Genomic DNA, 18,380 nt, shown 5'->3' on the forward strand with positions numbered 1-18,380 from the left:
AATCAAGTCTGAGAGAAGCACACTACACTTCAACCACGCAAACATGTACTCTGTAACCAGTGCTACAGAGAAGATAAATTAAAGGACTATTCATTCAGCCAATTTTCTTTTTTTTTTTTTTAATATTTTGAAACATTCCTTGAAAGGATAATGGATGGTTCAGAAGCCTGGCTGAGGAATCCAGCAGTTTTCATTTTTATGGCACTGGTTGACACTCAGCTTGAAAACATCTATTATTTGATGAATGTTTTAGAGGGCTCTCCCATACCCATAAGTCTCAGTGACAGCTACCATGGTTAATAGCTTCTGTAGTGACCATAAGATATGTAAAATATGATGACAGAACCATTTTTTCCACATCAAAGACACCTCCCTCCCACTCAACACGAGGCATGCACAGCACTGGTACATTTGCAGTGCCACTGGCAGCAATCCTTACACACACACAGAATTCCTTCCCAGTGCAAGGGCAGCTGGAATACATAAATAAAACACATCACAAGAACACAGAAATATGTTCCTATAAATGACTTCTTCAAAATGTATTTTTTTGGCAATACAATCTAACAGTCTAAGACTCAGAGTGGATGCTCACAGCAAGTGTACAATGAATATGACTCTCTCCCTTCTCCTAACCTAATCAATTCCATGTAAACCTAAATCAGACTGGAGAAAGATAGCTCAGTATATAGTTCTCAACACCAATCCAAGAAGCTACAAAATATGCCTCCTCTCCCAAGCTTCCTTCACTCCTCAACATTTTAACCTTCCAGCTACCATTCTGCATTCACCACCATAAAGCTTTGATCAGCCAGTTTAGCAGATAAGGAACTGAGGAATACTCTGCCTCTAATAATGTTATCTTCCATATGTGAAATGGAGCTTCTTACTATTCCATAATCTCATTGGAAATTGCTTTCAGAAAATCCCCATCAAGTGTTTCCAGCAAATTTAACTCTTGTGCAAATACAAGTCATCACCAGCACAGGCACAGCAGGTAATCAGCCTGCTCTACAAGGGTAATAAACCCAGTAAAACCCTTTACATGAAACAATGCCCATCTTAACAGAGTTCTCAGCTACTGCTTTTATTGCTCCTGGCTCCTTCCCACTGCTTACAGGAGGTAAAATGTTATTACTCCATGAAATGAGGGATATAACAGCTCTCAGATTAAGATTTTTCCCTTCCATGTGAATGAATGGTTTAACTCCACTCAAGATGATAACTCAAAGAGTTTGTGTTTTCTCCTTCTGATATGGCAAAATATGGCAGTACCAATTCCCAGAAAACCATACCATGAAGACCTAAACTGGCAGTATGAGACAATCAGAAGGGTTTAGGTTGCTCAAGTATTCTTCAGGAACATTTGTTCATGCATTCCTTGGAGGAAGTAACAAGGCAGGCAGTCTTCAAGAAGAGAAATAAAATAAATCCAGGGAGTTTCTCAAGACCAACTAAGAACTATTTGTGAGTACTGAAACTGACAGCTTAGTGAAAGGGTAGGGATCCAGCCCCTCCTGGAATTAAGGTTAAGGCAGCACCTCAGACAGAGGTGGGAAAACAGAAGAAGGAAGAACAAAACCTCCTGCAATCTTTCTGTACTGTAACTGGGATTACTTCAAAGAATTTTGCTTTGTCACCTCAAAAATGCAAATACTACCAACACACAAGTCTGATGCAAATTTCTGTTGGAAAGCAACAATTATAAACCAGATTCTGAACACTTAATCTTGTAGTTCAATGTAAAGGTCTTGGCAGTAGCCTGTCCCAGGTGTTTTAGAAAAATTATTTCAGTTCAGCAAAGAACTCAAACCACAGCAATTTCCCCCTTGTGTAACATTTGTCACTTCTAACACAAGGTTTGGGATAGAGGGAGTACCATGTCCCCACCAGCATACCAGGCTCACAAAACCCATTTAAGCCTTTATGGAATAAATGCTAAAGTTGTCATTTAGCATTTGGGATGAGTGGCATTTAAAAAAAATCTTGAAAGCCAACAGAAGTACATTTTGTACTTCCTATCAATCTCTGAGGGAAGAAAGGAAAAGAAATCATGCTAGGAGCACTTCTAAAGTACTACAGCTTATCAATGTTTACTGCTACAGAAAATGTTTCCTGTTAACTGCTACAAATGTTTTGGGTTTTTAACTCTGAATTATTCCTTGAAACTTCACTCCAGCAATGACCAACCACACCACCATCCACATCTATTTTTAGAGCTATGCTTCCTATTCTTAGCAACACAACTCATAACAATCTTTCATGAGTCACAACAGCAAAATACTAGTTAGAAATTTTTACTGAATGAATAAAGCAAAGCAAAGCAAAGCAAAGCACTCAATTACAATTGGATGAACTGGGAAAAATGAAGAGGAAATAGTATTTTTCACAAGTTTTTTGCTGCTTTCATAAATAAAAACCTAAAAATCTCAAAACATTTTTAATGTCATAAAGTACTCAGAGGCATGAATAACGATGAAAAAAAAAACCAACAAAACCAAACACAGCAACAAAACAAAACAACCAAGGATTACTGCAACACAAATGCAGTTTATAATTTCATGTACCAGTTACTATGGCAGCGTGGGAAGTATTAAGCCACTCTACTTTCCAGGTATATAAACAACCACAAAGTAACACCACAAGCATACCCACATACAAATATAAAACTTAGGGAACTTTAAAAACCGCTGTTCTCTAAGCCATGCAAGTTTTCCACATATTTTGTTACATATTTTGAAAGTAGGAACATAAAAATCAGTCTTTAGCATTCACTGATCTATCCATTGAACTCTTATCAATGAATGAGAAACCCATACACTGAACTACACCATTCTGTCACATCTCTTGATGGGCATTAGTGGTCAGGCAACAGCTGGTGCTAAGCCCCCAAAGAAACATCCCTGATTGCTATGAAAGTAAAAGGAGGTGTCATTATCTTTTTTCCCTCCTGTAATAACTTTTCTCTTCAGCATGTTATTGGGGTTTTTTTGTTAAGACAAGATACTGCATTAAGAGACCTTCAATCTGAGTTGCAACAGCAATTTTTCTGTTCTTACCACTTGAAGTCACACTGTATGAGGTTCCTAATTCCAAGAATATAAATTATTAACACACTCGAGATTAGGGAGGGCTACAGTTGTAAACTTAATACTTTTTTTTTTCATGAGTGCCAAAGAAACACTTGTTTTTATTTTTTGCACTGGATCAGGACAACCTGACCATTCCATAAAGGAAATGAGGGATCATCTGCACACATCCATTGGTTACGTAGCCCTTAGCACCCTTGTTACTTAAGTTTCCTACTTCCAAAATTTCTGTCTGAAGGACTGCACAGGAGACTCCTGTCAGTATCATGGCCACTCCATGGTAAAGCTGTTACTGAGTGATGGAGCAAAGCCACTTCCATCTTTTCCCTGTGTTACCTCTAACACACCACTGTCAAACAACAGAAGCTGCTACACACAAACGTGTGATGTACTTGTACAAAATGAAGTAGACAAATACTACTGGCAATGGCTGCAGTATTTTTGTCTTAAATCAAATAGTTGCCTATGTTTATATTCTTTTGCTCACTTAGTTTATAAATATTTAGGATTTGAACTGCTTTTTTTTTTTTTTTTTAATGAGATCCATGAACTTCATGGCACTAAGCATGACAAAGTTAGGAACACATAGTTCTCTGGAATACAAATCTAATTCACAACAGAGAAGTCTCATTTGAAGTTCAAATTACCAGAGCAAAATTTAATGAACACACATCGGATGCCTTAGCTGATGATAAACACAGTAACTTACCCTGATTTTTCTTTTTCTTCAGCTTCTGTGTTTACTGTAGGATTTTCCATTTCCTTAATCTTCTCCTCTTTATCTTCTGGTTTGGTTTCATCTTCAGTTTTCACTACATTTAAGTCCTTTTCTTGATCAGGTTGAGTACACGCAGATTCTGGCAAACTTTTTTTGTTTCCCTAGGGTAATAAAACCTTTAGTTAACTTACAAGATGAAATAAAAATAGAAAGAATTTAAGAAAAGGCAAAGAAAACACACTGATTTATATGAGAAAAAAACCCTAGAGCCTAAGGCTTGCTCTAAAATCACAGCACCTCCCCTGTTTTCTCTTTCTGAAAACCTCAAGCTAAACTTGACCAAGTTCAGTGCTGCAGCCCATGCCCTATCCACTTTTATCCCAAGGATACAGGCACACAGCTCTTAGACCTAAACTGCAAAGCAATCCCCAAGGTGAACACTTTGCAGGGTATTTTCCCCACACAGATACCAGTACTGACCCACCTGCTACTCAGCCCAGGGTTAGAATCAGCAGACAGACCAGGGCTGGCTGCCACTTAAGATGCAGAATTATTACATTTGTGTTGCACACTAACTTGAGGAGCTCACACTGCTTCCAGAGCAAACTCCTGTGCCTGCACACTGCAGCACTTCAGCTTACTGCCCTCAACTTCCTTTGCTAAAACCACTGAGTTAATACTGGATTTTTGAAAAGGTCTGAACATTTGTACCTCTGCACCACTGAACTACATTAGACCACTAAGTACATCGTATGGCCCAGGCTCTTTGTGGACCTTCACTGGTTTTACTGGAGCGGAGAAGTAAAATCAGAATTTATGGCTAAATGCAAAAAAGCAAGTATCAGCACTGTACTAAACTGTGAGCTTGCATTACCCGTATCACAATAAAGCTGCACATTAATGAGTCTCCATTTGACCTGGGGGATCCCTACACAAATGGAATGTTGCAGCTGCTTCGTAACAGGTCAGACATTTTGACATCATGATCCCCTAAAACAGACACTCAGGACAAATACAGCTCAAATGTGTTGTTCTGAATTAGATTTATGCATATTTTTCTCTTTTTCCAAACCCATTATGGAGATTTCAATCTTGACATGAATTCAACATACCACCTGACTTTATAAACAAAATAGAACATTAAAATATTTTACCAGAATAGAGGGCTTATCATTTTCTTTACTTTCATTATCATTCTCAGCTAACTTTTTTTCTTCTTGTTGTACTACTGCTACTTCCTCCTGCTTGTTCTCCTCCTTATCCACTTTTATTTCTTTTCCATCCTGCTCTGGTTCTTCACGCATCTTCAATTCTTTTTCTTTTTCACAGTCTTTACAAGGCTTGCTTGTCATTTTCTCTGGCAATGCCATTTGAAATTCAATGTTAGCTGATGTACAATACTCTTCAAAACCATAGAGATATCTAAAAGAAAAAAAATTGCTTAGGATAAGCAAGTTTGCTTAAAGAAAGAACAGGCTACCTAGCAGAAGCTAAACATGAACAGTATGTTTAAAAACCTAAAAAACCCTGTATTATAACCAAAAAGTTATGGACTTTATGAATATTACTACTACTACAGGACTGTTTCAGTCCTTTCTATTCCTGTTTTAACACATTACATAGCTTTATTACTCACTTTTTGTATGCACATTTAACATTATATCCTGCAGCTGAATTCAATACAGGGATTCCAAGATCTTGATAAACTTGCTTCCACACTGCTCCACTTTCAATCTGTTAAAGAAAATGAAGTCAAGGTTTTTTAATTATTTCACAGACACAAAAAATACTAAGTTGACCAAATTTACAGCTTTGGAAAATAATTATAAGTAATCTCTGATCTATAAAATTACTATTTATCAAGCACAAAGTATCTCACTCTAATGCAAACTGTGGTCTAGTGTGCTACAAACAATTGAGAATTGCTCTGTTTCAGTAAGCAACAGCAGGTTTTCCTCCCCAGGTGGTAACAAAAGAGAAGAAAGAAAATACAAAGATCAGAAAAAGCAGTACCAAAAATTTTATATTTAAAGTAATTCCTTACTATCAGAGATACAATTTTAACTAAACTGGAAAGAAGAAAACTCATTCAAAGCATTAACAACTCTCAGCCCTAGCAGTACTGCAACCAGTCAACACCAGTCTTTCATTATGTCCTTAACATGTCCTTTGGTGTCTCAGTTTTGTGCCAGTGTGCTGCTCATTTCTATCCACCTGTGAGGGTAAAGCAGATGTACTGCAAGACCCAAGTGCAAGATGCTCCCATCTCTATCAGAAAGGTGTCACTGCACAAACACACCTCCTTCAACTGACAGGATAAATTTATGGGAAGAGTCCAAAGCAGCAACAGAATTTGCTGGCCATGAATTCCAAAAGCTTCTGTTACTGCTCCAAGACTAATCCCACTAATCCCAGCCAGCACATTCTTCTGTATACTGCCCAGAAGAGACAGGAGTTAAGGGCCCCATATCATACAGACTACCTGTCTTTGGGATTTTATTGAGCAGTGACTCTTTCAACTTTCTCAGGTAACAACTTTATCAGACAAATATTTGTTGAAATATCTGAAAAAAACACAAGCTGGCTGATTTTATGCAGCAATAATTAAACACACTGAGTAGATGTGTAACTTATTTAGAAGATAATTAATCTCTGGTTCCCATAAGAGCATGTTTCCCAGAGCTGCAGGGTGTCTCACATAGCTGTAGTACTCAATTTTCATGTCTTCATCTTCTGTGTAAGATTCTTCTTTATCTCTACTTAACAAGAGGAAAGAGCATCCTCAGATTTTATGGCTCTGCAATACTCATCATACTAATACTCACATTATCAAATCCTCCAAGCTTGTGTACAAGTCTGAATAACTTGAAGAGATTCAGATTTCTATATCCTAATACAGGTCTCTTGTTAATAGGAGTCCCTGTGAATAAAGACAGTTATTTCAGAGTTTGGAAATATTTTTTTCAGAATAACATGAAGTCTGCATATGTGCTACTACTTTGTTCAACACAGTACTGCAAACCTCTCCCTCTGACCACCTCATGCATCTGTTTCAATAAAAAAATACCACCCTAAGAACAAAGCCCATGGTGCTTTAAAGAGCTGAAACTTCCTGTGTTATTGTAACCAGCAGAAGCTACCACATTGCCATCTCTTGAAAACAGCTTCTCAAGTCATCATCACATGCAACTAGAAGTAGTAAATTAAGCAGTTATATTAATTTAAACATAACCCCTTCACCTCTGCCTCCACAGATACTGTACTTTTCTTGCAGTGCATAAATACCAAGTAAAAATTTAATATAATAAAAGCATTTTTTAAAAAAATACTTAAATCTACCTTATTGATAATGCTCAGACATAATTATAACGTGGATTCACACCAGAAAACTAGCACAAAATAAATGGTTTTTTCTGCTTTCCTAAAAAGTAGGGGGGGTAGTTAAATTTTATTTAAGTATTTTAAAGTTACTAAACTGAGCATATACAACATTATGACTGAGGATAATAAATGTTTGATTATACATACTGTGAGTACACAGTAGAAAGTACTGTAGGATAAAGGAGGTACTATAATTTCTGGAAGCAGGAATAAGTGACTGCATTTCAGAAGAGTCAAGTGACTGACTTATACTCTAACTAGAGGGAAAGTCCACAAAGTTTAACTGTAAACCACTGAAAGTCTACAGACTCCTTTATTTAAGCAGCTTCTACAAAGTCAAAGGTGAGAATGCCCACCTCTGTCTTCCATGAACTTGTACAACTGCTGAAGAAAGTTCTCTCGTTCTTCAGGAAATGGCTCAATTTCCTCCTGTTTAAAACAATGCACACAAGAAAATTATCACTATTCTGAGTTACAGTCCTTCGTTAAGAAACACACAGCAGTGAGAATTTACATTTGAACATTCAAGTTTCTTCTACTTGTACTATACAGTGAGCCATATGCTCTCAGTGCTATGCCACATGGAAGTAAGTTTTATAAACTACAAACACCTTTTAAGAAAACAAAACAGTAACTGTATAGACTCTTGAAATTGGATTTTTAATTAATCACTGCTGTATCATAAGTGATAATACAAATCAAGAAGTTTTCTTTACACAGAAGAAACAGGAGACATCCCTAATAATGATTAAGATATTGCTATAAGAAATCCCAGGTCTATTTCTACCACAGTTAAGTGACTCCTTGATGCCTTCATACTCTATGTCACCTTCAGAGGTGAAGTGAAAGAGCAAATGGTGCTTGCACATTCTTAGGAGTTCTGATCCACAGTACTGGCAAACCGGAGCCAATGGCACTGCATGGATGCTGCCATAGGTACCAGCTGGATCCATGGGGAGCAGAATCACACCCCAAACTGAAATAACAATGGATATTGTGCAGGTTCAGTTCATTGCACTGATAAACCTTTTGCATTAGATTTACTTATTAATAAACAGTGGAGTTTCATAACAAAGACCATGGCTTATTTTATAACACCTCAAAATATCCTCAGGAAATCTGACATGCCACAACTGGTAGCAGAAGAGTTTAGTACAAGCAGAATTCTTAAAAATTCTGATGCCTAAACTACTTAAAAACAATATGCCAAATGCAAGTTTCTGCATATTTGTTTTACCACTACCTAAAGATTCCAGAAAAATAACTAATAAAAGTTATTTAATAAATCTAAAAGGAATAAAAGGAATTCTTTTTCTATAGTGTATTTTCACTCCATGTTTAATCTTTTCTGTTCTTCAGCAGTTTCCTTATACTAAATAACAAATCTTTACCTATCCTGAAGTAAGTGGAAGAAAAATGTGTTGTCTTTAAAGTTATAGCTAGACAATTGAGAAATCAATAGAAACCAAGTATCATTATATTACATAACAGGAAAAAAATCTTAGCAAAAAATACAAAAACAAACAAAAAAAAAGCTAAGAACAAAACTCAAAACCCACATAACATCTGCTGAAGCTACTTAATAAAGAGATCAATGGCTGAAAATAAGGTCAAGGTAAGATGTAACTATCACCAGCAAATAGATCTTTTTCTTGCTCTATACTTCCCTTATCCATTAAATGCACTTGGAGGACACATCAGAGCCAACAAACAAAAGTGAAGAACCAGTATTCACAATATGCTGAAACACTTGTCATTTAGGTATAACTGGTAACAGAAAGGCAATTAAAATATTCCAGCTTTAGAAAAGCAGTACAAGAGGAAAGCCTGGAAGGGGCATGAAGTGATGAGCATCTATCTGATACCCAGGATGCCAGCAGAGCTCAGAGCAGGCTGTGTCAATGAACAAGGACAGTCTGGGTACAGAACTGCAACCAGTTTACTAAAGATATCCTCACAGGGTGGGGACACCATACATCAGGTATATGTAGCAGTCCTTCACTCATAGCTATGAAGTGATGCTGATTATGTGCACATAACACAAACACCTGGTTACAAATAGTCACATTTCACAGGCAAAGATGGGAGAGGGAATACTGCAAGGCAAGCAAAGGATTCAGTTTGCAATCATCTAACTTGAATATGACCAGACAGAACAAGTTACTTTAGTGGAACTGATACACTTCCGGAGTTTTAGTTTCTTTCAATCTCCCATGAGAGGTGAGGAAGGGATTTTTAGCAGCATACACTGAACTGTGGCCAAGACAGCATGAGCACCTACTGGGTTTCTCACATTCCTCACCACCAAGGGAACATATGCCATTACAAAGTGGTCCCACAGATCATTCAGGAGAGAGGAGCCCAGGAATTAGTATCTTTCCTAAGAAACCTTAAGTTCTACATCATGGAAAAAAAAAAACCCTCATTTGCCTTCCAGTACTGTAACAGCTTATGCAATGAAAAGGTCAGTCTGGATTTACACACAGTTGCAAGACAAAACTGACCATGTTCTTAGAGAAAAAAGAAAGAGAACTTTGTTCTCCAGTTACCAAAATAATTTAAGCACCACATAACCTTTTTATCAGAAACAACTTAAATGTTTTTTTTAGCTACACGGTTATTCTCAGTCAGAAGACAGACCTTTAACATCAAGCAGGTAAACTCCATTTAGCACAACACACAAGTAAAGAGGATCTTTGTTCTTTTAGAAAATACAATATGCATGTGATAACAGACATGAGTATTTACCCTCCCTAATCCTAGTCAGTCCCTCTCAGGGTACTGCAACCCCTTCTGCCACTGCACTAAGATCAGCATGGGAAAGGTTCTGAACAGGATGTTCATTTGAGTTTTCATTTGTACTTTTCATTAGTCCTTAATGACTCAGCCCTTTGACTACATTTTTTTGCTTAGTGACTCAAAAGGTATTTTCAAATTGATATTCTCACATTCATTGATCTTTGTTGATTAAAGACCTTGAAAGCTGAGAGGCTTATGTTGCTTATGCTAATAATGTTATGTATGTTACCATGTTTAATGTTCCCAAATGTAGATCTATCTAAATATTACACTCTATCTATGACCTTTACTAACTTCACTTGCCTCTTCCTCACTGCTGTTATCCTCCTTTTCTTTTTCATCCTCTTCCTCCTCTTCAGCTTCACTGCTGGAGCTGTCTTCTTTCAATTCTGTTTTCCAGTTGCTAGGAACAGTTCTGGTTTTACGGAATTCAAGGGCTTGGTCAAAAGCTGCAAAAGGACCAGGATTTGTTAGTACTGCAGAAGTATCAGTTTGACCAAACATTTTAATCAAGTAGCCAGGGGTGGCAGGTAGGAAAGACAGAGGGAGGAAAGACTGCTAATTAAGATTTTGACCCCCAAATTAAAAAAAACAACTCAGCAATAATACCAGGATGTCCATCATTATTTGTCTTACCCAGCCAAGTTAGCCCAGTGCTCTTCACACATCAAATTATTCAGAGCTGTTATTAGGATTATTACCATGTTTCTGTCTAGAGACAGAAATCAAGATCCTCTGTATTAGAGTATATATGACAATTTAACTAAAAGAACCTCTACTACAGTTTTAGACTGTGGTTTCTGTATATTAAACAGAGAGTAGAAGGAGGAACAAATAAGCACAAGCTAATTCTAAGAGTTTGATCCCATAAACTTAACCTTTCCAAATGAATCCACAATACCAGCTTCTTGAGAGTGCTAAAGGCAACTTATATTTCAGCTTACCACAGTGACAATAACTCCATGAGAGTCTAATGCAAAAGGCCAAATACTAAGCAGCCTTTAAAGCCACTCTGTGCTGCATGATTATATCCTCTGTTTGGCATGTCTACATTTAAGACAAGTGCAGTAGAATGGAAAGCTTCTGTTAAGTCTTTCTTTTTTTGTTGGGTTTTTTATTTGTTTTTTTAAAAAGTTCTATATTTTCAGATGTGTTCTCCTTCCATGTGTTATGCTATTGGAAAAGATCCTGTATTTGTACATGTACTTTTAAGACATGACCCACTCTAACAGAAATTTGGTTAAATTTACATAACAAACTAAATACATACATGTGTTTTCCCAACAGAAAACTGTTTTTACCTTGTTTTAACAAAGCATCAGGTTTTGGTGAAGTTTCACTGATCTCCCGAACATCTTTTCTTGGCACAGAAAGGCTAGAAAGTGTTAAAGAAAATAAATGTTTCAGACCTAAATTAACAGCATAATACAGAGCTCAGTCTATAACACACTTACTAAACATACAGAAGTGTATGAAGTATCTATTGACAACTCCTTATTGTCAGTCTGGTACTAGTTAAAAGATTAAACCCAAAATGTCTGCACAAATTTGGTCAGACCATCCATATGCATTCACTGCATATTAAAGACAGTTCATCCACTAACAGGTAGTATCTGGAATCTCCCAAATATATTACTTTAAAAAACAAATTTCATGTTAATCTAGCAATTAAATACTCACCCACAAAAAAAAAGCCTAGCTTGTTTAAAACACAAATGACTATTAGTATCACTTTTCATTATAAAAATGAAAGGTTTCTGAATTGAAAGAAAAAAGCACTTTTCCATTTCTACTGTGGCTATATCCAAGGAAGCAAATTTGAACTGCAGCTTTGAAGGGTGAGGGGAACGTGCCAGTGTGTGCACATCTGCTGATGCCTCAGCTACTACCAAATAGTAAAGTGATAGCTTAGTCTTAGTAAGTAATTAAGCCACAGTGAAACTGCTAAATATTTCAGTGTCCTTTCTGATAAAGCTTTCTGTTAAATTGAGCCAAGCACAACAAATACTTGCAAATTTTAAAATAAAAACTAAAACCCAGAAAAAATGAGTTCTGTTGTCACCCATTAACTCCCCTTCCCTGACCAACATGACTTTAAGAATACAAACTTCCTTATTCTGTTGCAAACAACGTGCAGTCTGGTTTTCTAGGATTCTGTTTTCATTTCTACTTTGATTATTATTACAGGTCTTCTCAAAGAATGTGGTAATAAGCAGTTGTAGTCTAGACTGAGATAAATATATGACATAAAACCTAAAAAAAGGTAATTTCTGTGTGTGCACACCCCTCAAATACACTCCTTTCTGTAGCTGGGTCACAGCTACAGACTTAGGGTCACTGAAAAGCAGTGCTCTAGGCCAACAAGAGCAGGAAGAGCCTCAGACCATTCTTAAAGTTGTGAACACTGCTTTTTTTGCCTACCATCATAACAATGGAATTGAAACTCAGCCAGACAGATTTATGCATCTCATTATTAATAATGACAAAGTTCAAGATTAATTTCATCACCATGTAGGCTGTTAACAGGTTTTTAATCTCAAGAAAAATCTTGGCAGAAACTTCCTTAGCTTACTGATTTCATTAATACTGCACCCAACACATCTCATACTACAATTCACTTGACTGGTATGGATTTTATTCAGTTATCAACCTCTACATTCCTACTCACAATTTGCCATCCTTGAAGGAACGAACAAGAATATTGTCTTTTTTCACTGCAATATCATCACTACAATCTGGACACACCACCTGCAAAGATATTACAAATACAAAGTTTAGGGAGAAAAAGGAAAAACAAGAGAGTACTAGTAACAAGACAAGAGAGTAATAGTATATACTGATGCCTCTCAAAGACCCTTATTTCTCTTTAGCACCACTGAGATGAGAGCAACTGAGATCCCCCAAATCACTGGAGTGATGACCTCCTGAAATGACTGAATTCATGAGTTCATGCTCACTTCCTAGAGGGCTGCTACTTCCTTCGTGGCTGCTGCCACAAACATAAGGAAGAACCATTCTGACAGAAGTTAAGTTCTGTCATGCCACTACAGCTTACTCTACTCTTCATCCCTGAAAGGACAGAACTTCCACCAAGTGCTGCTACCTGAGTTAGAGACCTCTTCTGAAAAATTTCCAGAAATTGCAAGGATGCAATCAGAGTTTCAAAACCAAAGGCATACAGGAATTATGAAATGCAATTTTATAATGAAGGATTCATAAGTTACCTACCTAGAAGAGTGCCTCAAGTACAGGTATTATGACAGGTTCCTTAATTTAAGTAGACTAATCAAGTCTAGCAGATAACCTTAATTATTTGTTGCAATTTTAAAAGCTATTAAAGTTTGTTAAACCAGTATATAAGTTGCTGATTAAAAAGCTTCAGGAATTTAATTTTAAAAAATATTGAATTTCCAGAGTTACAGAACAGAAAAGCAAACCTCTCCACCACTCACCTCTCTCCTATCAAAACTTTTACAGTTCTCTGAAAGCTAAGAAAATTCTGGCTGCCTGTGAAAACCCAAAGAGCAGCAAATGACTACAAATTTAGTCCTAGTAAGTGTCTCTACTCTCTTACACCAACTGCTTTCAGTCCTATTTCTTCAGCCAAAACAAATATTCTGCATAACAAGAGGGTTTTTTCCTCCTTAGGTCACCAGATGTTTAACATTTCAGAAGGTAAAAAGCTCCTGATCTGGAAACAGTTGGGTATCACAGAGCACAGACTACATAGGATTTAAGGAAAACAAAACTTATATAGCCTCAGCCTCCAAATTCAATATGTTCTACAGTCTCCAAAGAAATTACCTCACAAACTACAGCTTACTAACTGAAATACAGTTTGAGATATGGTTTGCAATAGTGTTTTAACACCAACATAAAAGGAAGTGATTATTATTCCCTATTGGGAACCTAAGTGTAATCTCCTATCTCTCTTAAGAAGGAGAAAAGCCCTTCTAGCTTTAGCTATTGGTTTTCTAGGAGCATAAAGATCTTAGTAGTAAGAAATCCATTCAGAGGTTGGGAAACAGCTTAGCACAACCTCACCTGGTGCCTTTATGCCAAGCAACATTACCTCAATTTTGCCTGAATCAAGTTTTCTCAATTGCCATGCAAAACAAGCTCCATGGAGTCACAGGAGGATGAGAGAGATGATCCTATGTAAACTCAATTTTCTGAAAATGCTGAAAGCAGATTTCCTCACTGCACCTTCCAAAAGCCTTTAAGTACACAATAAAACTAAGCAATGCTATAAAGCTTACTGAATCACACTCTTTGACATAAGGAGTAACTGCCAGGCCTTCTTATAATTAATTAGCAATTGCTCTCAACTCATCTACCACCACCACAAAAAAGAAAAAAACCAAATGAACAAAAAAACCCCCACAAATACCTAAAAAACCCCAACCCCATGTTACGTAGGATTAGAAACAATGCTGTCAATCACTGAGTCCTCAGAATAATTTTTAGACCTCATCAGTTTTACATTTATAAGTGGCAGGCTATCTGGTTATAGGACTGATATCCAAAGTAACCAGTTTCCACTACTAATCTTAACTGTTATTTGCTGTAAGAGTTTAGGCTAATCTCTGAACTTCTTTTCACATAATAAACCTGCACAATGTTCTCTGTGCTTACACACAAAACATATTTGTACACAACATGATTAATAACAAAGCAATTCTGTGATACTTATTTCTTCAGCATATTAAATCCACATTTTCATTTTATCATTCCCAGTCACAATTAGCATATTATAAAGCAAAATTTATTGTAATAAGCTAAAATTATTTTTTTTATATGGTAGACATAGCCTGTTTAAAAGGTAAAAAATGGACAGGTGTAACTACAGGGAAAAAGATTTAAAAACCCAAACAAAACAACAAAAAACCTACTTGGGGCATAAACTTATTGGATGTCATAGCCTTTCACATTAAACACAACACTATGTTTATTTGCAGAGCTATAAACCTGATTACTAAAATAACAGTTAATCTAGGATAAGATATTTCAGAGTTAATGAGCTCCACCCTCGAACTTTAACCCTCTCCTGCTTCTCATGCATTGCAAGAAGCTTTCCATGAGGAATGAGCTACTCTACTCTGCAAATGAAACCAGTTAATCTTTAAGGTCTGACCCACAACTATCCTGAGCAGCACCACTCTTAGTCCCATGCAAACCCAACCCCTACCAGAGAGGATGCCATGGAAACTGTTCCCTGTCACATGCATGACTAGAAGGGCTACAACTCAACACTGCAATATGAAACACCTCAAGCCAGCCCAATTCACTGCTTCTCAGAGTGAAAGTGTGAGGCAGACAACATGGAATCAATCTTGATGAAGGTTTTCAGTAAAGAAACACCCTGGCTTGCTTGTCTGTTACAGCAAACCTCTCTTGAAGCTGTGTCACTAACGTGGTATCTCCTTGCTGTATTTTCTGCCCTTTCCATTGTTGTAAAAAAGACTCCAATGATTCATTCTCTCCCAAAAACTTTTACAAAAGAAGTCTGGGTGGAAAGCATCTGGAATAGGTTGCAAGACAGGAGGTGACAACTAGAAAGTTGCACCTGCCCACACTAGGAAGAGTTAAACATTACTATATGGCATCCTTTCAAAAGCAGAGCAAAAATCTTCCTGGAATCAAGCAAACATTTTAAGCTGTCACTGTCAGGGAGAAGTGATTCAAATATTTACAGTTATTATCCAAGTTAAAACTTGGTACAAGAAGCTACCACATATGAACCTATGTTAATTTCCAAATATATCAGTCATCTATAGGCTATCCTTAGATTAAGTGATATTTTATTGGAAGTTTACTTGAACAACAACAACCAGAAAAGTGTTTTTAAACCAGAATAAAGGAAGATAAAAAATATTCGTACTAAAAGATGACAGTGTTACAGGAAATGTATTGGTAATTCACTACTACCTACCATAGCAACAAAGAAAAACCATTTGCTTGATGATCAAAAGTGTTTATATTGAACCTAGAAATGTAATACCTATGTCATCACTATTTTCTTCCTTGATAAAACTTCAGAAAAACAACCTGCAGCAGCCTAGGAAAAGAACCCTGAAGCTTTAGTCCAATAATACTAAAACAACCAGTTGAGCTGTAATTAAGTCATCAAGCTCTGGCTGTTTGGTAGAATTAAAGCTATATTAGCAATCAATTTTTATAATCAAACATATTTACATAAATAATATTTTCTTTGACTATTATGATACAGTCCAATTTGAAGAAATATATTAAGTTTTTAAAAAAATAGAGATTAATCCATCAAAAATGAAAAAGCCCACCTTTCTTTGGTGCCTAGATAATTAATGAAACTTCACAACATTAAAATAAAAATGAAACTCTTACCAAAGCTGGAAACCATAAAGCTTTCTTCTTATCCACACTGAAGCAGTCCACACACACAACTTTTCCCAGTAACTCGTCACTTTGTTTCCTATCATCTTCATCTTCATCGCTGGAAGAGGATGAAGATTCTTCTTCAGGACTAAACAACAGAAAAAGACTTAAAACTCAACTATTCAAAACTTGCCTGTTATAAATCCAGGAGACCTAAACCCTCAGTGTCAAGAGGCATAAATAATAGTGATTTGAATTTCCTGTTAAACTGTTTTAGGATAAAAATTAACAAAATATTTATGAGGGTATTACAATAACAATAAACATTTCAAACTCGAAGTGATTATTTACATGTAACACATGCAAAAAAACCACACAAAAAAGCCACCCTGCATCCACCTGGAGGACCAGAAATGGACTGTCAGGACCATTTGAAATGAGAATTCTACCCTAATGAAGCATGGTTCAAAAATGCTGCTGCATTTGAACCAACATGAAGCTAAACTGTTTCAGTTTTCCTCTTTATCTCTCTTTTACCTTAACAGCCATGCAGAATAAAAAGATTTCTTGTGAGAGGTAAAATCTGTGAAGAAGAAACATCAGCTATGAAGATGAATAGCAAAGTCAAAAAGAAGTCTATTTAGCCTGAAACAGTTCTTTACTGATGTGCAGTGGAGCATTTCAATGGCTGTTTCAATTTCATATTGAATGAAGTGTTGGAATTTAAGCAGATGGGCAAAGGTGCAAATATATTTTGATTAAAAAAAGGTTTTGGCTCATTGTTTTGACTGTTTCAGTACAGAACTGCACCTTGTTCTAACCATATGGGGAGCCTGAATGTACAAAACTACTCCAACTAAGACTACCTGCAAGTGACTGAAATAAATAAAACAAAAATCAGCACACCTGGCTCTCTCTACATTTTTTTTTTTACTAGTCACTGTGAAGGTTAATTCTCAGAAAATACACAGTGTGGTCAATGAGCACAACAGTTACCTTTGATTTTTCACAGAACTACTTTTGAGTGGGCTCAGCATTATCAGAAGATTCACAGCTGTGTGTAACAGAAGACACCTGAATTTACAGCCTAAGGTGAATTATTGTTCATTTTCCCCAGACTCATTTTATGTCACCATTTGCAGTTCTGACAAACCTGGGCATTTTTCCCCCAATGTCCCCTTTTAAAGTAGGGATTTCTTCTAAAATACAGTATGAAAGCATTTCAGGCTGCTGTCTGGGGTCTGAGAATCTCTTGTGGGAAGAAGTCAAGGACTAGAGAGAAAGCCAGGATTATTTAAGAACTATAACCTAGCTCAGTTATACCAGAATGCCTACAATTTGTCTTTTTATTTATTTGAGTCAATATTAATCACAAAATAAAGAGAAGTGTGTTTTTTTTTCTGCCTAATAAAGTACTGTACAAATAGGGAAACAGAAGACAACAACCCAGGCACAGCCACCAATGAAATTACTATCACATTCTCTGTGTTACATATCAGCTTTTTCCTTCAATACATCATGAATTAGTAAATCAATAATTGGGTAAATTTATAGTGCCTCTATATATACAGGGTGTATTTGCTTCAAACTACCAAAGAAACAGAGCATGAAAGGGTAATCCAAGCATGAAAATTCCCTTCCCACCCCAGACACCACCATCTCAAAACATTAAGAACAAAACAAAACAAAAACCAAAAATCAACTCTAAATAAACAATCAACAAACCTCACCCACAGACATCAAAAAAGAACAGTCACTGGAGTATTTAACACTGTTTTTTCAAGATCACAAATACCAAGAATTCTGGCACCTAGGAAACCAAGTCACTACTCTTGAACTTTCTTTTTCTAGCAATAAGCTTTGCTGCAAACCATAATACTGTTCACCAGTTTCTAAAAGCCCTTCAGAGACCTTGTAAAAAAAAACTTCTACAAAAACTTAATATCAGCTGCACAAAGACTTAATTGTAATGATTTCAGTTTGAATCAAACACATTTATAATACTAGCAATCCAGAGAAGCATCTGAATGTGACTTGAG

At 36.5% G+C, this 18,380-nt stretch overlaps 1 protein-coding gene across 4 annotated transcripts in view; it reads right to left on the bottom strand.

Annotated features, from left to right (window-relative positions):
• ARID4B (AT-rich interaction domain 4B) overlaps nt 1-18,380 on the bottom strand; it is an 86,926-nt gene that overhangs the window by 25,911 nt on the left and 42,635 nt on the right. For all 4 annotated transcript variants that reach the window (XM_030447133.1, XM_030447132.1, XM_030447129.1 and 1 more), the window contains 9 exons: nt 16,351-16,489; nt 12,656-12,735; nt 11,289-11,362; nt 10,291-10,436; nt 7,545-7,617; nt 6,633-6,727; nt 5,444-5,541; nt 4,962-5,229; nt 3,799-3,968 (listed from right to left, as the gene is read on the bottom strand). In XM_030447133.1, coding sequence (XP_030302993.1) covers nt 3,799-3,968; nt 4,962-5,229; nt 5,444-5,541; nt 6,633-6,727; nt 7,545-7,617; nt 10,291-10,436; nt 11,289-11,362; nt 12,656-12,735; nt 16,351-16,489 — 1,143 coding nt within the window. The remainder of the gene's footprint in view (nt 1-3,798; nt 3,969-4,961; nt 5,230-5,443; nt 5,542-6,632; nt 6,728-7,544; nt 7,618-10,290; nt 10,437-11,288; nt 11,363-12,655; nt 12,736-16,350; nt 16,490-18,380) is intronic.

The sequence above is a fragment of the Calypte anna genome, chromosome 3 (assembly GCF_003957555.1).
Source record: "Calypte anna isolate BGI_N300 chromosome 3, bCalAnn1_v1.p, whole genome shotgun sequence".
NCBI classification, from domain to species: Eukaryota; Metazoa; Chordata; class Aves; order Apodiformes; family Trochilidae; genus Calypte; species Calypte anna.